This window comes from Dromiciops gliroides, chromosome X (genome assembly GCF_019393635.1).
Source record: "Dromiciops gliroides isolate mDroGli1 chromosome X, mDroGli1.pri, whole genome shotgun sequence".
NCBI lineage: Eukaryota > Metazoa > Chordata > Mammalia > Microbiotheria > Microbiotheriidae > Dromiciops > Dromiciops gliroides.
In genome coordinates, this window is record NC_057867.1 from 80271960 (window position 1) to 80297809 (window position 25850).

General features: G+C 51.5%; 2 protein-coding genes across 15 annotated transcripts in view; one reads left to right on the forward strand and one right to left on the reverse strand.

The window, feature by feature from the left end:
* Positions 1 to 25850, reverse strand: part of IKBKG (inhibitor of nuclear factor kappa B kinase regulatory subunit gamma) — a 104292-nt gene that overhangs the window by 35283 nt on the left and 43159 nt on the right. For 9 of the 14 annotated variants that reach the window (XM_043973615.1, XM_043973616.1, XM_043973620.1 and 6 more), the window contains exon 1: positions 2324 to 2599. The exons of 1 other annotated variant lie outside the window; for it this stretch is intronic. The gene's annotated coding sequence lies outside the window, so the exon portion shown is untranslated. 4 more of the 14 variants (XM_043973608.1, XM_043973614.1, XM_043973610.1 and 1 more) reach the window with 3 other exon arrangements.
* Positions 3327 to 21756, forward strand: G6PD (glucose-6-phosphate dehydrogenase). The gene is made up of 13 exons (XM_043973623.1): positions 3327 to 3489; positions 5024 to 5151; positions 12640 to 12677; positions 12807 to 12915; positions 13162 to 13379; positions 14009 to 14167; positions 14296 to 14421; positions 15822 to 15915; positions 16473 to 16659; positions 17702 to 17937; positions 20618 to 20694; positions 21174 to 21266; positions 21349 to 21756. The coding sequence occupies exons 1-13, from the start codon at positions 3357 to 3359 to the stop codon at positions 21437 to 21439; spliced, it is 1689 nt and encodes a 562-aa protein (XP_043829558.1). The 5' UTR covers positions 3327 to 3356; the 3' UTR covers positions 21440 to 21756.

Here is a 25850-nt window from a genome sequence, read left to right on the forward strand (position 1 = left end):
TCAAAGATGGGCCATTGCCTCTTGTGGAAAAGATGGAGCCACATGAATTAGGATGATGAGACAAGAAGCAAGATTTGAAACCGTCTCAATGGCTAGACTCCATTCAGCCAAGTTGGTGCCAACTCGGCAGGCTATCAGCAGCAGAGTGGTGCAGGACTTCATTTGGCCCCTAGGTGGTGCAGGGCATAAAGCCCTGAACCTGGAGCCAGGGAAATCCTGAATTAGAATTCGATGAAGATTCCTTAGCTGTGAGATCCCAGACAGGCATGTCACTCAGCTTTCTGTCCTCTCCAGTTTCCTCATCTGTAAAATGGAGATAGTAACATCACCTGCCTCCAAGGAGTGTTGTGAGGATTGTATCAGATGATATGTGTTAAAGTGCTTGGCAAATTTTTCAAACGTTAGCTCCAAGGAGCACTGAATTTGGGGCACCCATTTAAGAAGAGCATTATTGAGCTGGAAGGCAAGCAACATGAAAGGCCTAGAGGGTCCCATCATGTAAGGACAGTCTGAAAGACCTAGGAATGCTTAGCTAGAAAGAAAAAAGCCTGAGGAGTAGAGGGGCAGGAAGAGAGAGTCTACTGGGCCTATTTGGCCCTGGAAGCAGGAGGAGGTTCAGTCAGGGAAAACTTCCCACCAATCAGAGCTGCACTAGGAAGTCAACAAGTTTTTATTAAATGCCCATGTGCCCGGCCCTGTGTCAAGTGTCCCAAGTGGGCTGGGCAACCATTAGTCAGCTATGTTAGACTGAGGATTTCTCCTGGCTAGGGGCTGGACTAGCAGGCTCCTGAGGCCCCTGCTAACTGTATATTTCTGTGGGCAAACATGCCCACGGAGTCCAAAGCATACCTCAACTATACTGCCAGTCATTTTCAATCAGTCGATAAACATTTATTAAGCACCTACTATGTTCCAGGCACATACTATGGGGAAGCAGCTAGGAAGCTCAGCGGACAAAGTGTTGGGTCTGGAGTCAAGAAGTCATTGTTCGGTTATTCTTCAGTCACGTCTGACTCTTTGTGACCCCATTTGGGGTTTTCTTGGCAAAGGTACTGAGGTAGTTTACCATTTCCTTCTCCAGTTCATTTTACAGATGAGGAAACTGAGGCAAGTCACCTAATATCTGTCTTAATCCACTGAAGACAAACTACCCCAGTATCCTTGTCAAGACCTCATGGAGGGGTAGCTAGGTGGCACAGTGGATAAAGCACCAGCCCTGGATTCAGGAGGACCTGAGTTCAAATCCGGCCTCAGATACTTGACACTTACAAGCTGTGTGACCCTGGGCAAGTCACTTAACCCCAATTGCTTCACCAAAAAAAAAAAAAGATGACCTCATGGAGAAGAGTAGGGCACGAGTGAAAACCAATGAGCCAGGCACCATGGGAGGCTAACCTCTGAGGATACAAAAAAAGGCAAAAGGACTTTACAACCTAATGGGGAAGGTCCTTTCCGGCCTGTATTAGTGTGGAAGGATGAAGTGGAAAGGGCTGCGGTGGTGGTGGTAATAGCAGCTAGCATTTATATGGCGCTCCCTATGTGCATTCACTGTGCTAAATGCTTTACAATTTTGATCTCGTTTAATCTTCACAATGACTCCAGAAGGTAGGTTTATAGATGAGGAAACTGAGGCAAACGGAGGTTAAGTGACTTGCCCTGAGTGTCTAGGCCAGGACTTGAAGTCAGGTCTTCCAGACTCTCCAAGCCCAGTGCCACTGCGGTGCCACCTCGATGACTTCAGAGAAGGGTACCCCTAATGCCACAACCACATCCCCATCCCGTCATTACTGTCAGTAAGAAAAAGCGCTAACATTTATATGTTGTGGCATCTGATACTCAAAACAACCTTGGGAAGTCGGGCCCGTGATTGCCAAAGCCATTTTACAAATGAAGCCAAGAGACTTGCCTAGGCTCACACAAGTGTCGGAGAAGGCCTTTCCAACCCTAATCCCAGATCTCTGGCCACTCGACCGTAACGAGGGAATTTCTCCCCCCCCCCTCCCCGCTTCCCTCTCCCCCTCCAAGTCTAGGAACATGGGGGCGAAGAAAAGCCTACGCTTTTCCGCCACACTTCTCCCTCCCCCACGACTACAAAGAAGGATGGGGGGGGGGTAGAGGCATGGGGGCAAAGGGGAGTTGGTCAGCCCGGGGGCATCCGCAAATCCTCGGCCCCGAGCCGAGGCACAGAAGGCGGGGGGAGGCTGAACACGCCCGAGCGGCGTGAAGGCCGAGGCGCCCAGAGGACAGCCGCGGGCGGGGCCGGGGGGAGGGATGGGGCGGGCCCGCCAGCGACCCAAGGGCGGGGCCAGGGCTCCGGACTCACCCCGGAGGCCGGAGGCCGGAGGCCGGAGACTCGGGCCTTCAGGCTTAGGCTTCGGCCCCACCAGGACCCTGGGAGCCCGCGGCCTTTTCGGGCGCCGGGCCGGGCCGGGCCGGGCCGGGCCGGGCCTGAGTCGCGACACGCCACGGACGCTGCGGCGGGGACGACACCAAAGGGAGCGACGGAGGCCTCCCCAGTAAGCGCCAGCTCAAGTCCCAGCCGACGGCCCCGAAGCCCGGACGCCGCAGGCACTCCTCCCCACCCAACATCCAATTCCGGGTTGTGACGCTGGGCCGCGGCAACCCGGAAGCGCAAAAGCGATAGCTTTGGACACCCTCAGGCTGTCTCCGCCTCTCTTCTGGATGTCTCCAACCCCTGGGAGCGAGGACTGAACCAATAATGCCTTGGGCGGGGGGGAAGGAATTACCCTTTGCTTCCTGTCCCAGGGGCCACTTACACCGAAGGCAGAAATCTCAGGCACTAAGCTACCTTCCAAGGCACCTACATCCTCCTCCTTCTATTTTCCGAATGATCTCTTCTGTCAACTTAGAGCGCACTGTGCACTTTACCAGCTCCCCCTCCCCCCTTCCGGCATCAGGAAAGGAGGAGTCGAGAAAGGGCTAGGAGGAGTGGAGTTCTGGCGGCGGGGGGAGGGGTAGTGGTGGAAATAACCAAGGGGGCGGAGCTCTGGCTAGAGGTGGGGACCTACTCTTGGAGAGAAGAACAGGGAGGTGTGACTTAAGAGTGTGGCCTGAGCGGGGCGTGACCCTCGACGGCTCCGGGGGGCGTGGCCACATTGCAGACTGAAACTGCGAGCCCGGCGAGGCCACGTGGGGGTGGTAGCGTGCGACCCGGCTGAGAAGGCGGGCCGGCCGGGGACAGAAGCGTCCGGGTGCGGTACCCGAGGCCTGGATCGGAGCCAAACCAGGGTCAAGGCGGATCAGGGAGGGCCGGGGCCGGGGCGGGGGCGGAGCTGGGCCCAGCGGGCGGGCTCCCAGACCGGCGGGGCCGGGCCAGGTCGAGCTAGGGGGCGGAGATGGGGAGTCGGGCGAGCGGAGCCGATCTCCGATCGGCCAGACGAGGCATTAACTCGAGTGGAGCCGCGGGCCTCGTCGTCGCCTTTCCTCTGCCGGATCAGCAGCAGACCCAGCACCCAGGGGCGAACACTGGTGAGGAAGCACTCCCCCCCTCCCGAGGGGCCCCCGCTCAGCCCCAACCTCCTCCATCCTCAGCCGCCCTGCATCCTGGCCCCAGTCCTGCGCTCTCCATCCCAATGGCTTTTTCCTTGAGCCTCTGCAGTTTCCACCATCCCCTTAGTCGGGGCCCCACTGTCCCCAGGCTCTTTGATCCTCTTTCCCCAAGCTTGAATCCTCCCCCATCTCATTCCCCGGGAACCCTGTTCAGGAGGCTGTTTCTGCATTGATTGTCTAACTATTCCGATAAGGTACTGTACTGGTTCCCATCTCTGCCCTGGCCTGGCTTTTCTGCCCCTTGTAGTTTGTCTTGGGGAGAGGAAGGGGTTCTAGATCTAAAGGAAAGCTCCGCTGTATCTGTAGGGGGCTTTAGCTTAGTGATATTATCGATCATCTTTTTACTCCTGCAAACATTGAGCTTTCTCTTCGTACTTTCTGCTTCTTCTACCTACCGGGGAGAAACTCTTAAGTCTTCACATCAGATGCCACTGAGGTCCTAACCCACCAGGTAGCAGGGGGCAGGCTGAACTGGATTTATGCGGCCCTCCCCCCTCCCCCTTCCCCCGTGGTGGCCTAACCAATACCTTGCAAAGAAGGCTGCCTTCTTGCTCTGGGTTCTCCCCTGAGGCTTCTTTAAAAAAAAAACAAAACAACAGTGCATCTAGTGCCATAGTCGTCCTCCACAGGTCAGTGCCATGCTGATGCAGATGCAGGACAGTGTGGCATGGGGAGAATTGTCCAAACTGGTGACTATGGGGACTGGGACAGACAGCCCGGTTTTAGAAATAGGACAGGTATGAGAAAAGGCCAAAGAGAAATAACATTTGGCGCTTAGTTACACTGCTCATACAGCAAGAAATATCCAAGCTGGATGGAAACTTCCAGCTTAGCCAGTCTAGCTACCTTAGAAGGGAGGCAACTGGAGACTCCAAGAGACTCAGTGTCTGAGTCAGGAGTAGGACCCATCATCTTCAAAGCCACAGGACAAAGGAGCTAATTAACATTCTACCCTGAGCCTGGGACCCATCGCCTTCAAAGCAGAAGATCAGTGAATTAATTAATGTTCCTGCTTAGGTCCTGATTTTCTAGACGAGATTAACCTCCAGCTGTGCTCTTACTCCCCCAATCTAGGAAGACCTTGAACTAGAATCCTGAGATTGGAGGCTCCAGTTTGAACTCATTCTCTAAACATCCACTTTGGGGGGGGGGGACAGGCTTAAAGACCGGGGCTTTACCCCAGGCTTGGCCTTTGAGTTTCCTGACCAAACCCAGGATATTTTAAATGGGCTTAATGGGTACAGAATAGCTCTGCTGGGCAGCTGCCTCAGATGCCCTTAAGGCATCAAAAACTCGTAAACTCTGACCCTGTAATTGCTTCCTGGAGACACCACTTGAAACCTAGGCTCCTGGGGAGTTCACTTGTCCCTCCTGGGGGAGGGGCAATGACCTTCCAACTATTTCTTCCCCAGGGCTTCCTCTCAATCCTGCCTTCCTCCTTCCATTCCTTTAGAAAACAGTATGGCCGAACAAGTAGCCCTGAGCCGGACTCAGGTGTGTGGGATTCTCCGGGAAGAACTATACCAGGGTGATTCCTTCCACCAGTCGGACACACACATATTCATCATTATGGGAGCCTCGGTGAGTCTGAAGTCCCCACACCATCCTCCCCATCTCCTGCCCAGACACAAAATGGCGTATGGAATAAAAATGTGGCCTCTCAAAACAGGAGGGAAGCCTTACAGATCATCTTGACAGGTCAGTCTGGGCCTCAGTTTCCTCATCTGTAATATGGCTCCAAATTCTGTGTCTTCATTTTTTAGAAGCCCAGAGAGGTGAGGTAACTTGCCCGGTCACCTCAAGCTTCTGGTTAGCAGAAGTCTTCATTCTCCCGGTGACTGCCAAAGCCCAGTTCCTCCTGTTCTTCAGGCCCTCTGCTCAAGGTTGTTTCTCCTGATTTCTTGTCCTGGGGTCAGAACAGTGATTATCATCTTCATTCTATAGATGAGGAAAATAAAGCCCAAAGAGCCAAAAGGATTCCCCCCCCCAATGTCAGGAGCAAATTAGGGGTAGTCAGGTATCCAGCTTACCCCCCACCCCCATCAAAATCAGGGTGGGGAGGCTGATAAAGGGGAGGAAGGGGGGGGCTACTCTCTAAGGCTGGAGGGATAATGGGTCTTTCTTGCTAACCTGTTGGTTGCTTATCTTATCTTTGTCTAACCTGGTTTAGTCATCTCCAGGCCTGCTTTGAATAAACTGATAAGGGGCTTCTTTGGGGCCCTTGGGATTACCAGATACCCCCATTACATCCCAAGTCCTTCAAGGGAATGTCATTAAAGGCAAGACTACACCATGGTTTTCAAATCACAGTTGGTCTTGGTTTCAGTTTCAGTTGGTTTGTTTCTGGGCTGCTGGAAGGAGTAATCTTCTAAACTAACTGATTTGAGACTTGGAAGGAAAGCCCCACCCCTGCTCAAAAGGTTAGATGCCCCTGTCCCCCAGTGCCCTCTTTACCAAGTGCAGTCTGGCCAAGTTTCCTTTAGAATTCAAGGTTTGGGCCTAAACTTGTACCTATCAGCCCAGACCTGCTCTCAAATCATTTGCTCTTCCAGTTTGGTAATGCCAGTTGGCATCTCAAGAGGTCTACAAGGTTTGCCAAGGGCTTTTCCACCTTTGGCAGTGCTCCCATGGACCTCCTAACAATGCTGGAATTTCCAGTTCAATGGGGAGCCTCAAGTCTGATCCCAGAACTAAGCTAGTAAGGGCCTAATGTAGAATTCAACCTCAGCTCTTCCCACCCCTAAAAGCCTTCTCTCACAAATGCTGGGTCCCTCCAGCTCTGCCAATCTCCCAGGGACGTTGGAAGAATCAAATGTAGAGAGCACTTTGCCAGTCACCAAGCAGTATAAAAATGAGAGCTCTTCACTCTGTCAGGTACACTTGAGCAAATCACTTCTTGATGGCCTCCGTTTCTGCATCTCTTCAAAGGAAGGGCCTAGTTGCAGTTAAGTCCAGTTGTTTGGTGCTTGCAGTGTATGGTTCTCCCACTCCTCACAAGATGATGCAGCGGAATGCTAGGAGCCAGCCAGGGCTTTGGGGATTTTATACTAAGAAATGGTAGAGTAGAGTGAGGAATGGTGCTTCCTGAGAGTAGAAAGGTACAGGGAGTGGAATGAGCATACAGAAGAAGGCAAGAGCAAAGAGATGCCATCCCTTCTTCCTGACTTTCACCATATCCTCTGTTCATATAGGTCACTGTTTCTCAACCTTTGTCAGTCCAGGGTCTTGCTATCTATGGGCCCATTTCACACAAATAAAATAACATTGCATAGATAGGAACTTCTGTAGTCCCAAAGTAATCCACCAAAAGCCCTATGAGCAGCCCCAATAGATCTGTCGTAGTCCAAGCCCACAAATTCCCACTCCCAGGAGTGCTTTCATTCAGTTCTTCAATCAATCAAGCAGTTCTGAAGACCCCACAGAGTACCAGGCAGCAGACCACATATAGGGAATACAAGGGCAAAAGAGAACTATCTCTGCTCCCAGGGAGTTGGGGGGGGGGGCAAGTACAAGACAGTTTAGGAACAAAGGTGAAGGCTTCATGTAGAAGGTGCACCATCTTGGGCTGAGGCTTGCTCAAAGTAGAGATTCTAAGAGGTTCGAGAAGCCTTGGGATTGGGAATCTGAAAGCATGCATGGAAAGCTGTAGGGCCAGGCCAGCTACTTTGGCTAAACTAGTGCTTGGATGAACTTGCTGTGAGAACTGGGGGGGGGGCGGTAATGCATGGTGCTTGGCATTGAAAATGCCCTTCCCAACCCCCAGCCTACCTTACCAGCCTCATTAGAAAGTGAGGTATGGGGACAGCTAGGTGGTACAGTGGATAAAGCACCAGCCTTGGATTCAGTTGGACCTGAGTTCAAATCCGGCCTCAGACACTTGACACTTAACTAGCTGTGTGACCTTGGGCAAGTCACTTAACCCTCTTTGCCCCATCAAAAAAAAAGAAAGAAAGTGAGGTAGCAGGCCCTGGTTCTGCAGGGTAGCTGAGGCAGGGATTACTGACACCCTGACTAAATTTTGGTTTAAAAACACTTGGATTAGTAAACTCATTGATCTGGTTTCCCAATCTGCATCAGTGATTAGATCCAGGAAATTACAAGTGGGGAAAGTAGCTGCTAGAAGGAGGGAGAAAACAGTAGATCTACTTTTGATAAAGCGGAGTTCTCTGGGACTTGGCAGCCTGCATTCTAGTCCAGGAAGGTCACAGACATTCAGCCACTGACTGTTATTGTCACTAAGAAGTTAGCTTAGATTGATGTGGGCAGCGAGGTGGCACAGTGGATAGAGTGCCAGGACTGGAGTCAGGAAGACCTGAGTTTAAATCCAGCCTCATATACTTACTAGCTGTGTGACCCTGGGCCAGTCACTTGGCCTTGTTTGCCTCCCTTTCCTCACCTGTAAAATGAACTCCAGAAGGAAATGGCAAAGCACTCCAGTATCTCTGCCAAGAAAACCCCAAATGGGGTCACGAGGCTGACACGGCTTGAACAAAGTCTAAAGCAGGGTGCTGGATTCATCCCAGCCAAATGAAGTCATACGGTTTTGGTCCAAAGCACCAGATTCAGGTCTTTGGGCAGCAAGCCCTGCCTCTGTAGCCGAACAGTTAGGAATCAAGGTCTGGCAGGGGGCTTAGGGCTCAGATGAAGCTTTTAAGGGGAGCCCTCCCACAGAGCTCCACCCAGCTCATGGGAAATGAGCGCAGGAATACATGAAGTTTGTCTGGAGAAGGGGGCGGGCAGCTGTGGGACAGGTGAGAATTCAAACTCTGGTTGTGGGGCTGAGGCCAAGCCCTCTGTTTCCCCTCTCCTGCCTTTAGTTCCCTCCTGCAGAAAGTGCCTGCCTAGGCCTGGGTGGTTAGCTCATCTCCCCTTCTCCTCCTCCCCCCACCCAAGTTCCTGGGTCTGTTAGGTTGGGGCAGCTCTTTAAAGCCCAGGCCAAAACCCAAGCTGAGTGACTGCCGGGTAAAAGAGGCTGGCCTCCCCTGGGCTCCTCTTCCCAGGCCTTTCAGTGGCTTATGGATCTGGACTTCTCCCTCCCCGACCTAGTACCTCCCACCTGGGCAGATCTGCTGGCAAACCTGTTCTCCACCTCACAGTCACATTTAGAAGCTTCCCAAGAGGAAGTTTGCCCCCCCCCCCCAGGATCTGCAAGCATTGAAGTAGCCATTGTATGTGAGGCTCTGGCACAGTGATGAATTGAACAAAACAATCCCTAGTTCCATTCTAATGGGGGGGAGACAAGAATTTACATAAGCCTCCTCTACTGTGTTATATGTAAAGAAATAGATAGTAGTCAGATGGGGAAGGGGGGGTCTAGCTGCATGGCCAAAGGGCGGGCCTCCAGGGACAGAGATGAGGTGGCACAGGGTTCACCAGCATGGGAAGTGCCCAGGCCAGAGGTTTGGCTGGATCACTGGGCACGAGGGGAAGGGACAGCACATGGCAGCAGTATGGACTGAGCAGCAGGGGGGGAGGCAGGCCTGGGACACCAACCAGCAGCTCCTTGGAGAGAAGCGATGGGAGGCAGCAGAGGCAAAATATGGCAACCAATTTTCTGTGTAGGGGTGAGGGAGGCGAGTATGACCCCGAGACTGTGAACCTTGGAGACCGAAGGAAGGGGGATCTGCATTTCTAAGGCAGCTGTGTCTCAGGCTCTGTGCTGGGAGCTTTTCATTTGATGAGGTTGGCTGTAAAAAGAACTAGGAAAGCTCAGAAGAGGAATAAATGAATCCCTCTTGGACAGGTCTTTGATGTTCAGTTATTCTGTGATACTTCTGTCTTGTGGCTCTGTGAGGAAACTAGAGTGCAGACACTTGTGTGCGCTGTATCGGCCCCTTGGAGGAGGCTTGAATGACCTGCCCATGAGTCACTGGCAGGGCCTGATAGAAGTCAGACTCCTTCAGACTCAGGCCCCCTGGGTCTGAAGTGTCCGGCTCTTCCCCCTGTATTAGTACTCTGAGTGAGGTAAACTGATGGTGCCATGACCTTTGCTGACAGACAGGCCTGCAGATCGGTTGGCTTGCTGATGGGCCAGCACCCGGGTGTGGATGGGGAGGGTGTGGATGGGGTGGGTGGGATCACCAAACCCCGGGGGAGCCAGGCCTGAGCCTTCCCCCTTTCTCCTTCCCTCTCCCCTCCCCCCTCCCCCCTCCCTCCTTCCCCTAGGAGCTGTCCCAGGCTATCTCCACCCAATGTGGCTGCATCTCTGCTTGATCCAGATAGGCCTCATCCTTCTTCCAAGGGCCCCTGAGCATACAGGCCACAATGCTAGGGAGGCCTGCCATGCAGGAAGTTACCTCGCCCTTCCGCTCCTCTTCCCCCTCACCCTGCTTGGGCAATCCTAAATGGGTTCCTGTGGCCCTCGGGCACTCTGCTATATTTCTTCCTTGCTCAGGGTTCCAGGTCAGTACCCTAGACTTGGTCAACAGTTTTTTAAGCTCATAGCTTGATGATGGCTCAGATGGCTCAGAGGGACCTTAGAGGTTGAGTTCCTTCATTTTGCAGTTGAGGGAACCGAGATAGCCAGTGAGAGCTGGGATTCAAACCCACCACTCAGTTGGTTTTGAAGGGAGACTGCCAGTGTGAGAGGCAGGGAGAGCCAGTGACAAGGTGTGAGCATGTGCACAGACTGCCCAGAGCAAAAGAGAGAAGCCCTTTCTTAGCTGTGTGAGTTGGGTCTGTTAGCTTCTCCCAGAGAATCCTTCCTGCCTTGGCCCGCCACCTCCCCTCCTGCATGCATGCACCCCTTTGCTGAAGTCATTTTTGCTGTGTCATGCTGTGGCAAGATAGTTCTCCTGACTTACACTGACTCACCTTTCCCCACTCCCAAGTCTGTAGCCTGGGGCTTGCTGAGGGAGGTGCCTCTGTTGTTCTTTCTGCCGAAGGCCAAGACTGTGGTGCCCCGCCCTGTCCCCAGTGTACACAAGCTGGCCTGCTCTGTTCTGTGCAAACAATTCAGCAGAATCCCCACCCACCTGATCACCAAGCACAGCTCCCACTGGGCCCCATGGAGGTTGGCTGAGGTCACCTCATTGGGAGAGGCCTGCCCCTTGCCCCCATCCCCTCGGTCCCCCCAGAGTTAACCATCATGTCAAGGATACCCTATAGAGAACCGAAGTCTGAAGCTTGGTCTGCTCTCCCTGGGCTCCCAAGTGCCAAAGGGCTGGGGCCCCTGCCCAGCATCTCCTCATGCCAAGGGCATAGGTCAAACCCAGAGAGAAAGATCCCGGTGAGCTCAGTTACTTAGCCAAGGGAGGGAGACAGCCAAGATGATCCCAGTCACCTGGTCCAACTCCCCCATTTGGCAGATGAGGGAAAGTGAAGGCTTAGGCTACCAGCTTCAGACCTTTTAAACACTATCATCTCTACCTTGCTGAGCCAACAACTTTTTAACCCCCAGCTTCAGATTTGCTTTCAGGGCAAGCTTGGGAAGGGTGTTGAGGAGAGATCTCAGGAGGCCCTTAGTGAGCGTGCTCACGAGTAGGGGTAGATGGGAGGAAGGAGTGGAGCAGAGGGATGGGCAGGCTTAAAAGTCAACCCTAAAGCCCAACATGGGCCTGCCACCATTGCGGCCCACTTCCATGTCATGGCATGAAGGGTGAAGACAGCCCAAGATCCTGTGAAGTCTGTGGCCTGAAGCACTGCTAGAGTGTAAGGAACTGCACCGTGGGATCCCAGAAAGAGGAAGAGGAAGGAGCGGCTTAGACACCCAGCTAGCCCATCCCCCTCCCACCCCACCTTCCATCTTCCCTTGAGCCCTCTGGGCTCCTGGGTACCTTCGTGCATCATTTCCAGGGGAGGGAACAGAGCAAGCTCTGAGCACAGAATAGAGAAACGAAGGTTCTCAGCTGGCCCCCCAGGCCCTACTGTGTAACTTCCTCGCCCGGAAAATGAGGACACTGGGTTAGAACAGGCCCTGGACCTGCTGGTTCTCTTTCCCTCCGCCCCCCCCCCTTGCACACAGTGGTTTCTTTTGCTCACGGTTGTCCTTGACAACGTTGGCTCTAGCCTGACTCTTTCACAGGAAGACTTATCTTCCAATTTGATCAATATAAAGAGCTCTGAGTAAGAAACTCCTAGTCCCAGCACATATCAGCCCTTGCATCTGGCCAAGAGTCCCCTCCCTCTAGAGCATCTTCACCAGGGGGCTCTCTGACCTCTGCTTGGAGCCATCCAAGGAAGGGGAACCCACCACCTCTGGAGACCATCCCTGCCATTCTTGAGTGGCTTCAGTGACTAGGAATTCTCTTCCATGGAGCTCAATCAGCCTCTCAACCGCAGCCCTCGCCCCAGTTGTCTCCTCTGGGCCTGTGCAAAACAAGTCCAATCTCTCCTGCAGGTTGCTATGTGCCAACCCTCCCAGTACCCAGAGGCTGTTCCCCTGGGCCACTCCCCATCACAGAGACTGAGAGCAGGGTTTGTGGGCAACAGCAGCCCCTAGTTCCAACTTCTGAGGTTTGAGGACCCTGAGACCCCTTTTACGTCCTCATTCCCCCACACTACTGGGTACTATGTGCCTGGGCCTGATCTGGCACTAGCTCCTCAAGTTCCTGACTTTGGAGGATCCTTCCTGTAGTACCACCACCACCCCCAGCACAGTGCTTGGCACACCAGATAGATTCTCAAAAGAAACTTGTCATTGCCCTAACAATCTTTCTATGACACTGTTCTAGAATAGCCGGCTCTGGGGCCAGAGTTCAAATCCTGGTGGCCATCACTTGTATGACCGGTGAGAAGTTCCTTCAGCTCACTCCTCTGAGCCTTGGTCTTTTCATCTGTAACATGAAGGGACAACTAGCCCAAGGTCTCTGCCAGCTACATTTCCTCAGGACTTCCCCTTAATGCATGGCAGGTACCCCAGTGGATAGCATAGACAGAGTGTAGTCAACAGCCTTAGCTGACAGGGAAACCAAGGCAGGGACACTGGATCATAGAGAGCCAGCGCCCTTCTAAGGGATGAACGACTGAGTTGGCAACTGTTAGGCAGCACTTAGAAAGGGAAGAGAGGGAAGGATCTCCCATTTTGGTATAGCCCTCCTCCCTGAGCAACCTGTCTCTTCTTTTCTTCAGGGTGACTTAGCAAAGAAAAAAATCTACCCTACAATCTGGTAAGTTTTCTCTGTGCCTACTCCTTCAGCTTGGAGTGGAAGAGGGCAAGACTGGGTGGGGGAGGAGAGGACAAGGGGGTGGGGGCCAGGCAGCCTAGCCCTATCAATCCCCTGTGCCCTTTCTTCCAGGTGGCTATTCAGGGATGGGCTCCTCCCTGAAGACACCTTCATCGTGGGCTATGCCCGTTCCAATCTCAGTGTGGCCGACATCCGGAAGCAGAGTGAGCCCTATTTGAAGGTAGGAGCCTGGGCCCAGGAGTCCCTGGCCACCCATGTGGCCTTGGGCAAGTCACTTCCCCTCCTGAGGCATCGTGAAGCCCCTTCCAGCTCCATGACTAATCTTTGCACCCCTGTTCTCCTCCAGTCCAGCCCACTGCCCCTGTCCTTTCTTCCCCCACCCTGCACCTTTGAATCCCCAGTTCTCTCCCAGGTACCCTCTCTGGCAAAGGTGAGTGCTTTCATTTCCCATCTTTGTGTTGCCCAGGCCACTCCAGAAGAGAAGCAGAAGTTAGAAGAGTTCTTCTCTCGAAATTCCTACGTGGCAGGCCAGTATGATGAGCCGGCCTCTTTTCAGCGGCTCAATGCCCACATGAATGCTCTGCATCATGGGCCGCAGGCCAATCGTCTCTTCTACTTAGCCTTGCCACCCACTGTCTACGAAGCCGTCACTAAAAACATCAAAGAGACGTGCATGAGCCAGGTGTAAGAGTCCCCATGTCTCCCCAAGCACAGCCACCACCTCCCCTCTTGTGGAAAAAGGGTCCTGTCCCATTGCCTGCTGCCCACAGACACCGTAACACTAGGCACTGGTGGGCAATCGAGAAGAACAAGGAGGTGGGGATTAACACTGGTTTGCCATGTCCTTCTCCAGCCCATTTTACAGATGAAAAAACTGAGGCCAGATTGGAACTCTGGAATATGAGTCTTACTGATGCCAGGACTGGCCCTCTGTCCACTATGCCACCACCTAGCCTCGCTCTTACTAGGTCTAGCCTGGCCTGGGAGGCTCCCATACCCTACCCACTTTGGGGGAAATATTCCATTCTTGAGAAAGAGCATTGGGTTTGAATCCTGGCCATGGGACCTCCAACAAATCTCTCCCTGTGTCTGGACCTCAGTTTTCTCCTTTGTCACATGAGGGACTCAGGCTAGATGAGCACTGAAAGCCCTTGCAGATTTTGAGTCCAGGATTTCATCAGGCAGAGCCCCTCCTGCCTTAGGTGGCCATTGCTGAGCCAGAAAGATGCCCGGGGGGGGGGGTGGCACTGCTGGGTGCAGGCCCACAAGGGGATAAGTGACCTTGGGATCTGGCTCCCTTTCTTCCTGACCAGAGGCTGGAACCGGGTCATTGTGGAGAAGCCTTTTGGAAAGGATCTGCAGAGCTCTGACAAGCTGTCAAATCACATTTCCTCACTCTTCCATGAGGACCAGATCTACCGGATTGATCACTACCTGGGCAAGGAAATGGTGCAGAACCTCATGGTGCTACGGTGAGCAGCCTGCCTGACTCTGTGCAACAAGGCTCAGCCCTGGCCAAGGGAGGAAGCCAAGGCCTTCTGGCCATGGCTGGCCTGGCCCTCGTCCTTGTATCTCACTCTCCCCTTCCTTCTCTCCCTAGATTTGGTAATAGGATCTTTGGACCAATCTGGAACCGAGACAACATTGCCTGTGTGATCCTCACCTTCAAGGAGCCTTTCGGCACTCTGGGCCGCGGGGGTTATTTTGACGAGTTTGGGATCATTCGGTGAGAGCTGGGGGCTGGGCTTCCCTGGAGGATGCATCATCCAGGCTGACTGCTGCTATAGCTGCTTTTCTCTTGGGGGAACCCCTCCAGCTTTCTTTGCCTGAACATCTGGGTTTGCTCTGCTTGGTCCGGGGGGGGGGGGGGCAAAAAGGGAGTCATGAGGGTGAGTTATAAAGATGCCTGTTTTCCTTCATGTAAGAGCAGAGTCACAAAGGCCCATGTTCAGACCTCACCTCTGCCCCACCAGCCTCTCACCTTAAATCTGTGATCCAAAGGCCCCTCCCAACCCCCACTAGAGTGTCTGCCAACTTCTGCCCAACAACAAAGCCTAGAATGGCTAGCTAATCCAGCAAGTGTTCCAGCATGCAGCTGGAACACTTTTTTTCTAGCAGGCGAACTATAAAAGGGATCCCTTCCTCTGTGGAATAGACAGTTAGAGAGTGGCTAACCTCCAAGGTCTCTCCCAGCCAGCCTGGGGATTCTGAAAGCAAGAGAGCAGGGCTAGCCTGGTATAGTTGGTTGAGGGCTAGCCTTAGACTCCTGGATCCAACACCCATAGGCTGTGGGACATGTCCCAAGCAGGTAACACCTGCATGCTATGAGTTAGACAGTTGCTGATGCATTGGCACACTTGGGAGTTTCCTGTATCATTGAAATCATAGGTCTGAACCTTGAGATAGGAGGAAAGGATATTGGGTGGGAGATAACCCGAAGAAGGCTTGTGAGTCCACCTAGGGTTCCTGTGCCCAAATAGGAACACCATTGCCCAGAATAGAGCAGAGAGCAAAAGGGCTCTAAACTGCATTTGGAGGAATGAATACAAGGCCATGGTCTTCTGGAATGTCCAAGGACAGAGGGTGGCCAGGCTACCTTATGCTGTCCCGTGCATGCTTCTGTGGTCTGGGAACTCTTTAGAACCTGGTCAAGTCCTTGGGGGGATTGGAGGGCAGGAAGCAGGCCTTAATGAACCATGGGGACTTCAGTGGCCATCTGGTTGCTCCCATCTTTAAAAAGGAATACTTACTCTAGGGTATTCATCAAGTGGCCACCCTTAGGCCTCGGCCTGAAGACCTCTCATATGCCCCATCTCATCCCCCTCCCCTGCTTCCTGAGGCAGCCCATTCCTCTGGAGGGTAGCTCTCACCAGTGGGAAGGATTTCCGTCCAGGAAGTTGCCTTGGCACTTTCCTCTGCCATGCCTGTTCCTGCTTCGGTCCTATGGGGCCCATCTCCCCTGAGCCCTCTCTAGGCTAAGTGTGCCCCGTTTCTTCACCCACTCCTTCAATGGGATGGCTGCCCTGCTTTGCCCTCATTAAATTCTTTCTCTCCTTGCTCCATGTGTCCATGGTCCTGGAGGTTTGTATCTGACATTAACACGAGACCTCCTCTCTGCCCCCACAGAGATGTGATGCAGAACCACCTCTTGCAGATGCTCTGCCTAGTGGCCATGGAAAAGCCAGCCTCCACCAATTCTGATGACGTCCGCGATGAAAAGGTCTCCCCTTGCTTCGACCCCAGTGCTGCTGGAGACACTAACTCCTGGGCTGAGTTAGGCTGGGGAGATGAGCCACACTTGGGCTGGAAGCCAGGAATACCTCGTGCCTCCTGGCTGTGGGCTGGTGTCAGGAGGAGCAGGCCCTCCCAACTGGGGAATTCCAATAGTTTACTTACTGTCTCTGGGAAGAGTGAGTGGGGCATGGACAGCATCATCACCCCACCTCCCTGGGCCTCACTTTACTCCTCTATAAAATTAGGGGCTTGGGGTATATGAGCTCCAAGGTCCTATCGCTGATTCTATGGCTAAAGCGCCCTGTGAGGCAGGGGTTGACTCCCTCTTGTGACACTGAGCTGGAAGGAAGCATCATGTGTCTAACAGCAGAGGCCTGCAGAGCCGGGGTCAGGAGGGGGGTGGGGGGGATATCCTCTCTTGATTCAGCCAGCCTCCAGACTGGAGAGCCAAGCATCCCCTTGAGCCCTAGTGTCCCAGGTCTGGGGCTTTGGGCCTGGTTTCTGGACAAATGGGCTCACTAGCCCTTCCCTCTGCTTTCGCAGGTGAAGGTCCTGAAGTGTATCTCAGAGGTGAGAACGACTGATGTGGTCTTGGGCCAGTATGTGGGGAACCCAGATGGCAAAGGGGAAGCCACCAAAGGCTATCTGGACGACCCCACGGTGCCCCAGGGCTCCACCACTGCCACCTTTGCTGCTGTGGTCCTCTATGTGGAAAATGAAAGATGGGATGGTAGGTACTGCACCCTGTCCTGGCTTTCCTGATCATAGTGATCCTCACCAACCCTTTGACCTTAGAGGTCTACCTCTGGGAGCCTATGCTTCCATCTTTCCCTATGCCCCACTTCCACCTAGTCTTTCTGGGATTCCAAGTTGGGCCAGTAGCTTCCCTTACCATAACCCTCTGAGACCTGCTCGAGACACAAACAAGTCTCCTTTCCTCCCTGGCTGAATTGAGGCGAAATCAAAGATTTTCCTTAAGAAGCCCTGGGAAAAGAGCATGTCATTTTAAAGATAGAAACAGAATACAGATTTCTCTCTCCTTATGTAACTGAGCTCTGACCACAGATGGCCTCTTAGCCCGCCTCACTTCCTGTTCCTCCCCTCAGCCCTGCCAGGGGCCCATTCCTCTTTCAGTTGTTGGCCCATGTGACAAAGTGAATCAGCACTTCCTAATATCCTTTAAGAAAAGCCCCTCTGTGATACTTTTTTTTTTTACATCGTGAAATGTTTCCCAATTACATGTAAAAAAATTAACCATTAAAAAAAATTTTTGAATTCCAAATTCTCTTCCCCCTCCTCCAGAAAGTAAGCAGTTTGATACAGATTATAGATGTGACATCATCTGCATGATATTCTGATGAATTTGCCCTTTCCCTCCATCCCTGCCTAGAGGGCAGTGATGGGGAGGTCCCCAAACAGGCTGCCTTCACAGCCCAAGAGGAAGGGAGAGAAGCTTCTGTTGTCTCTGCCACTCCTTAGTTCTGGGTCTCTTACATACAGAGGTTGAATGAGATGATCTCTCAGGATTCTAACTCCCAGTTGAAGGGAAGCTCCCTGAGGCTGGGGACTGGTGTTGTTTTCATATTTGCATACCCAGCAGGAGGCATTTAATTAATGTTTGTTTAATGCCTGTTGCTGCTAGGCACTGAGAATCCAGGGAGGCCTGATCCTCCTCCTAAGAACAGACAGTGGCCAATGAGCAGTGTCATGGTAGGATTTGAGCCTGCTGAATTCAGTGGCCTCCTTTTCTGTGTCTCTCCTCTCTGGCCCAGGTGTCCCCTTTATCCTCCGATGTGGAAAGGCCCTGAATGAACGCAAAGCAGAGGTGCGGCTTCAGTTCCGGGATGTGGCTGGTGACATCTTCCAGCGCCAGTGTAAGCGGAATGAGTTGGTGATCCGTGTGCAGCCCAATGAGGCTGTCTACACCAAGATGATGACCAAGAAGCCAGGGATGTTCTTCAACCCTGAAGAGTCGGAGCTGGACCTGACCTATGGCAACAGATACAAAGTGAGCTGAGGCCAGGAACCCAAACATTGGACAACCAACTGCTGTGGGCCAGATGTGTGCAAGGGCAAGGATGACTCTGGGCCCAGGGAGAGGGTCGGGCCAAGTGCTCTAAGGTGGTTAAGGAGAGAAAAGATGATGGAGCCTCAGAATTGAACCTTGAAGAAAAGGATAAGGGAGAGAGAGAGGGCAGGACCTGACCAGGGAACAGCAAGTGAGAAAGAGTACAAGATGAGGCTAAAGGTTGGCTGTCACCAGGCTCCAAAAGGCCTTGAGTGCCAGTTGGGAGGTTGGGCATTCAGTAGGCACTGCCACATTTTGTTTGCTTTTTAAGAGGAGTGATGGGACTCTAATGGTGTATTAGGAAGTTTACTTGGGCTACCGCATAGAGCACAGCAGGAGGAGCAATTAGGAAGCTCTGATAGAACACAGGTGGTCATGGTGTGAATATAAAAGAGAGAGGAGTACTGGGTGTTCAGGAGGACCAGCACCTCTGGTGAGAGGGCTTTGGCTGCTGAGCCCTTTTCCAGGGCTGCTCATCTTTCTTTGTACACCTGGCACCCAGCCCTCACCTATGGCTCCAAGAAGCTGTAGGATGCTCAGCGGCCACACACCAGTCAAACCTTCTTGGTAGAGGTACCAAACCAGGTTAAGGGGAACTGACAGGCCTCCAGCCCAACAGTGGGGGGAGGGGTCTACCCCAAGCATGTGAAGACTTCACCAGCAGAGTGGGCACATAAGAACAGTTTGTTCCAGGTGGCCGAAGCAGGTGCTGTGGAACACTGAGACATCAGAGACACCAAGACACATCTTGACTTTTGTCAATGACTCTAGAAGAGAGTGAGGACAATGACTTTGTACAACTCTGCCTCACTTAAATCCAATTCTCACACAAATCAAGACATCACCCAATGTGATGCCATGGTCTTCTTTGAAAACAAATAACAATAGAAGAGAGACAGCAGGGAAAAGAACAGTAAATAGGACATAGCAAGAGAGAAGGCAAATATGGCTTTCTTTACAATTGAAATTAATGTAAACTGAGGCATGAAGTTCTAAGCACTTTCGGTTTATTGCTAAGGCTAGCAGTTACCAATGAAAGGGGTCTTTAGCTCCTCAGCAAACGAAAAGACACTGAATGAGAGCAGACGTTCTTTTTACAGACAAAGAACATCCCAAACTTAGAAAGCAACATAGATGGGAAAAACTTTATGATTAGTTACAAAGCGTGTAACATCATAGGCATGAGGAACAATGTGATTGGCCAGAAATTGGGAATGAGGAGCTAGCAACAACCTTTGAGTCCACATGCAAGAACAATTTAGCAATAGTGACCAGACTACTTAGTGTAGCAGATAAGACTCCCTGGCATTGACCTGTATCCTTCAAGAATAACAGGATTTCCTTGACATAAGAGTAGGACAGTAACTGGCAGGAAAACCAAACTTCTAAACTTAGCTCAGAGGTAATAAGTGACTTCTAGGGAAGCTGAATTTCCAAACTTAACTCTGAGACAAATGAAATACGGCTTAGGTAGTTACAAAAGTGTTGGCATCGATACAAAATGGAATCAATGGCAAAACAATCAATTTGGTTTTCCCATTTCTCGCTCTTAGGTCACCAACCTGGGCTATTGGTACCCTTAGTCGAACTGAGGAGGAAGGGAGATGCAAAGGGTTAGGGGTCTGGAGCTTGGGGGGGGGCCCCTTGGGGTTGAAGTGAGGGGTCTGCCTCAAGCCGACTGTTGAACTTGGAAATTATTACCAAGGGGAGAGAGCACAGAGAAGAAAGCCTAAGATACAACCTTGGACAGCAAAGGAGGGAAGGGCAGTTGTTGAAGACTGTCAAGATAGTGGCCCAAAAGCCAGGCCAGAAGAGGGGAAGGACTCAGGAGAGAGCAGGCCAATTAATGGAGAGAGGGCATCCAGGAGAGGATAAGATCTCACTTTTACAAGCAAGTGGATCCACTTCTTTCTCTGTGACCAGTGAAAGCAAAGGTGGATGACTCAAGACACTGAAAGGAATTGAAAGGATTTGTGTTATTATCTCCCCCTTCCAGAAGACAAGGTCTGAAAGGGAGCGCAGAGCAGGTTTGAGATTGGAGACAAGGTGATGTTGGAAGAGCTCCTGGGGCAAAGCACAGGGCATGGCCAGGCAGCTGAAAGGGCCAAGCCGAGCTGAGATTAGCTGCCCAGATGTGGCTGGGCTCCCCAGCAGTGTGATTCCTTCCAAAACTTGCTCTAGCATCATCCAGAAACTAAAGCAGTAGAAGGAAGTCACTCCAGATGGTAGTAGGAGTTACCCTGGGGAAGGGACTGCAGGGGAGATGTGGCACCAAGTCAGAAGCTAGTTGGGGCTCACAAGCAGAGGATGGAAAGCAGCATTCAGAGAGCCTGACCAAAAACTTCTAGAAAGGGCAGGGCATACAGGAGCCAAAGCCACTGCTATAGGCTGGGAGGAGCCCAGAACACACAGGTAGTGATACTGAGGGCCAGGGAGGGAGGAAGATAGTGGGAAGGCCTTGTGTGGACTAGCCTGGTACTTACATAATGTGTGGAATGAATGAAGGAATGGCAGGGAGGGAGGGAGCAAGGGAACTAAAGCAGACTTAGCTGCTCCCTGCCTGCCCTTCCCATTGTGGTGCCTTCTTTCATATTATTTACTAACCCTCCCGGCCTTGCAGGATGTGAAATTGCCTGATGCTTATGAGCGCCTCATCCTGGATGTCTTCTGTGGGAGCCAGATGCATTTTGTGCGCAGGTGAGGGATGCCTTGGAGCAGTGGAGGCCTGGACAGAATCCCATTATCCTTCAGTAGCCTCATCCTGGAAAGCCTTAATACCTGCTGCCTCTAGAGAGAAAGATGACCTTACTTAATTCCCCACCCATCCAAGGCATGGAAGGACCTAACCCAAGTCCCAGGGGCCTTGTTTCTGAGCTAGAAGGATTTGGCCAAGCTATTGCTTAATCCCCCCCGCTTCTCCACCAAGTCTGAAAGCAGAGAGGGCCAGTGCTAAGATTGGCTAGGAGGCCTAGATTCTCCTCAGGGCTCTGCCATGACTAACCCACTGTGTGACCTGGATCCTCTCTGGGCCTCAGTTTTCTCTCTGCTCCCCACTGCCATTTCTTTTTCTCCTGCTCCATGATGGGGGATGTCGGTTCAGGGGCTGCTGCCATTGGGGTGCCCAAGCTTCCTGAGCCCCCTCCCACCTGGGTGCTTCCCCTCTCTCCCCCCTCCAGTGATGAGCTTCGGGAAGCCTGGAGGATCTTCACCCCACTGCTGCACCACATCGAGAGGGAGAAGACCCAGCCCATCGCCTATGTCTATGGCAGGTGCGTGGGGCACTTCTGGGGTGACTAGAATCCTCCCAGAAGCCCGAGCACAGCCCCACTTTGCCTTGTGTTTGTTCCACAGCCGAGGCCCTCCCGAAGCAGATGAGCTGATGAAGAAAGTAGGCTTCCAGTACGAGGGTACCTACAAGTGGGTAAACCCCCACAAGCTCTGAGGCTGCTCTGCCTCACTTCCCATGGCCAACCTCCCCATCCCCCATGCTCATCATCTCCCTTTGGGTCTGTCTGTCCTCTCTTTCACTCTGCCCTATTCGTGTTCTCTTGGGACCAGGATCCCGGCCCTGGGGGAAAGGGAAGGCCCTGCGGCAAGATCCCCAGGCCCCCAGCCCTGTTTACAGCTGTGCTGGATCTGCCATCTGGCAGCCACCACACACGCTTCCACCGACATTCCACTAGCAGCCACTGGAGGTGGCCTTTGGTCCCCTTCAGGACTGCAGCTTAATGAATACAGAGAATTACCAGATGACCAGAAGTGCGTCTGTGTCCATCCTGTGCATTGAGAGAACAAAGGCCCCAGGCTGCCTTAGCTCGGCCTTGGGCTCTACACTACAGAAAACCTAAGCATCCCGCCTTTTCGCGTGTGGACCCTCTCAGAGGAAGGGATTGGTAACATAAACATGAGGGGCCAGGGCAAAAAGAAGGACAGATAGATCCAAGGCTGTGGCTTTGTGGTGGGAGACTGGAGCTTTCATGTTGAACGTTCCGTTCAGATGCAGGGTCACGGCACATTGTGTGACCTTGGGGCCCCAGACCCAGGCAAAAGGTCTCCCTTCTACTTCAATCAAGCTGACATTGGGTCTACCTGGGAAAAAGCACAGTTACCTAATAACTTTGCACCCTGGGGAGGGTGGGGAGGGGAGAGGCAGTCTCCTACTCTGCTCCATTCCAACCTGAGGTTGTCCCCAGATTAACCTGGGAAGGCACAGCTGGGCAGAAGATCCCTTCCCACGATTTCCTTTAGAAGTCTACTATGCAGGGCCATGGCCTTTGGGGAACCCCAGGAATAGGCAAGAGGAACCTCCCCTCTGGAGGTGCTGGCCTTCCTGGAGCCCCAGGGAAACTTTCGCCCACTTCCACCTCCCAATGTCCAGTAAAAGGTAGGACTAAAGGCCTGGGACCTCCCACATACACACATCCCCCTCATTCAACTTGTTCATGAGAGCAAAGGTGACTTGGATTTCAGCCAGGCATTTAACAGGTGCCTGTCCCCCACCCAAAAAAAGAAATGACTTATATCTGGGGGTTTAGTTAGGTCTACCCCTGCTCCCTGTAGAGCTACTTCCCCAGCTGAGGCCCTCCAGAACTTGGGGGTTTTGCATATTTGGGGTTTAGCAGCTGTTAGTCTTTTCCAGATAAAACTGGGACTCAGTCAGAGGGGAAATTCCATTCAGCTCTTGATTCTGGGGCCAAGGCCAAGCTGCCTTTCACATGAGTTTCTTCATCCCAGGATGTGGATGCCCGGCACTTGGCCCATCCCTTATTTGGCAGAAGCTTGTTGGAAATGTCTACTACTTCTTAGAGAAACATCAGCCTAGCTGGAAGAATAGAGAGGCCTACTTAAAGGAACTGGAAATGTTCCATGCTGCCCCTCCATGAAATGGGACACAAAGGGTGTCTTTGTTTTCCTGGGGGTTTGGGGGCGGGGAGGAGCATGCACATTAACCCCTAGGGAGCCAAGGGCCATGAGCCCTGGCTTGAAGACTTGATAGGTCTGAAGTCTAGTCCCACCTTAGCTGTGATACTGGACAACAGTCTTCCATGGACTGGGCCTCCCTCAGTTTCATCGTAGGGCATTTGAGATTAGGTGATGTTCTCAGGGCGGGGGAGTGGATACAGATCAGATCTATAGTACTTGGTTCACTAAGTTCTCCACTTTACAGATAATGGTAAAATGTCAGAAGCCATTACAGGGCTAGATTACTGAAGGATCCCAGATCATGCCAGTGTCTGAGGACAGAGCTGAGCTCAGAGCTTCCTGATTTCCAACCTCTATCCACTTTGGCACAGATGGTCTAGCAGTTAGATTGCCCTTCTTTAAAGCAGAAAATATTAGAGCAAGGCACCACTGCCCAGTCTAGTGGCTCTTTAACCCATGAAATTTTCCTTAAATATTTGGATAACTGTTACTGTAATTGGTTTCCTTTGTAATTGATGCATTTTGCAAAGTATCCTAAGAAAGGTTCCATAAGTTTCCCAAGACACTACCAAAGGAAGCCAGGGCACCATAGCCACCTAGTGAGTGCCTGGTCTTCCTTCCAATAGCAACCACATCTGACTCGTGACAACAAGAGAGGAAGGGGTAATGGGGTAATGGCTGCCCCAAAGGTGCTATTTGGCATCCAATCTGCAGATGACATGAACTGGGAAGGGGTGGCCAACATGCTGGAGAACACACTGGGGTGACAAGCCAGAACAAAACAAAGGACTACACTTGGGTTCAGAAAAGCAACTGCATGACTACTAACTGGGGGGGGGGCAGCTATAAACCCACTCCAGGACTGAGTGATGAGGAACAAGCATGGGATTTAGAAGCAAAGAATTAGCTAGTCTGGCCACTTCCTTCCAGAGCTTGAGAAGGTCCTCTGAGCATCTGCTTCCTCCCATAAATGATGAGGAAATTAAAGCTTCGATGATGTCTATGGGCTCTGCCAGCTCAGATCAGTCACTGGAAACTTTTAAGAATGGTAGGGACGGAAGCCAAATTACAGGAGTGTGTAAAGTGGGACGACTGAGATGGGCCACTGAAATGAAGGGAAGTCAGAGATCCCCAAAGCTGCTTAGGGGTAAGGGAAGCTCTTGAGAAGAATTCTGCTAGCCCTGTCCCCACATCTTGGAGTTTTAACCCCAGTGATTCCCAGCAGAATCAGAGGATTATGTATGCAGAGCTGGAAGGCACCTCCAAGGCCAATTAATTCAATCCCTTCCTTATGTAGGGGAGGAATCTCAGGGCCAGGGAGGTGAATGAAGTGTCTGTTGTCACTGCATCTAAGTCTTGCAAAGGATTTTTAAGGGAAAATGGTTTGCCTGATGTCAGTAAGTTGTTGCTATAGAGCAGGTCTCTGGCCTCACTGTCCAGGATCCTTAATACTATTTAATAAAAGGTAAAACAAGACTGAGAAAGGCCTCCCCTTCACCATCATACATATACCAAATGGAGATAAAGTATGGTAAAGAAAAAAGACCACTATGCTGTTGGACTTCGAAGACCACCTGGGTTCAAATCCTGGCAGAATATTACCTCTGTGACCTTGGCCATGTCAAGGCTTCACTTTTCTCAACTGTCAAATGAGGGTATTGCACAAGATGACCTGGGTGGTCCTTTCCACCTCTAAGTCTGTGATTCTAAGAAAAATGCCTTACTTCCTAGACCTTCTTTCTCCCCCCTTGCAGGTCACTGTGGGACCAACGGATGGGTCATCAATGCTGCTAGCGCTTTCTACATAGAAACAATAGAGTCCACTGCCCAGAGCCCTAGAGCAGGAGCTTGCGAACCTGCTGGGGTCAACACAGTGCATATGGATTGAGGCTGAGGGTAGAGAATCAGAATATAATTTAAATAATTATATATAATCTAATAAAAAAGATCATGGTTGTATGACATGGGGCCAGATTTCAGGAAGTTATGAAGTGAATGAGTGAGTGACTATTTTCCAGAAGACCAATGGCAAAGGAGAGAGAAAAGAGGTTAGAAAAGGGGAAGGAGGCTAAGAAAAGTAGTTTGTGTTTATTTAGACTAGGGAGACCTAAAAGTATGTATATGGAAAAAATGTTTGCATAGAAAGATCGAAGGAATGAGGGATAGAATTAAGATCATAGGTTCATGAATTGAGAGTAAAGGGAAAGGGCAGGGTCAAGATGGCAGAAAGATCATAATTGCCAAATTTCCCTTACAAAATGACCACAGAAAACACTAAATAATTCTGAGCAGAAAAGCCGCCCCCCCCCAAAAAAAAGTCATGGTTAGTAACCTCACCAGCCCAAGGCAGCTTAGGAAGGCGGAAAAATCTGTAAGAAGTGGAGGGCTTGGAATATGATGTTTTGTAAGACAAATGACCTAGGATTACAACCAAGAATAACCTATACAGCAAAACTGTATAATTCTTGGGGGGAGGGTGGATATTTCATGAAATAGAGGATTTTCAAGCATTTCTGATGAAAAGACTAGAACTAAATAGAAAATATGACGTTCAAACACAACGGGAGAGGCATAAAAAGGTAAACATGAGTGAGAAATCATAATGATCTAACAAGGTTAAACTGTTTCTAGGCCCAGATGAGAAGATGGTACATATAACCCCTGAGAACATTATCATTAGGTCATTTAGACAGAATCTATTTTAGAGGACATCAGTAGTGGTCTATTATGTTGGGATGATATCAAAAGAAAAAATGGAAGAGTGAGAAAGGATACACTAGGAGGAGAGGAAAGGGAGAAAATTATCTTGTAAAAGAAGTGCACAAGGAAGAGTTTTTACAAAGGAGGGGAAAATGCATAGAGGCAGGGACTGGGTAACACTTGACCCTCATTCCCATTGGAATTCCTTTAAGGACTGAAGAATTATCTAC

What these genes read in the sequence shown, in the direction of transcription:
- G6PD (XM_043973623.1), top strand. Translation starts at nt 3,357, where the DNA reads ATGGGGAGTCGGGCGAGCGGAGCCGATCTCCGATCGGCCAGACGAGGC. An exon ending in TCATCATTATGGGAGCCTCG is followed by an intron (nt 5,152 to 12,639) that starts GTGAGTCTGAAG and finishes TCTTTTCTTCAG; the next exon opens with GGTGACTTAGCAAAGAAAAA. An exon ending in CCTATGGCAACAGATACAAA is followed by an intron (nt 17,938 to 20,617) that starts GTGAGCTGAGGC and finishes CCGGCCTTGCAG; the next exon opens with GATGTGAAATTGCCTGATGC.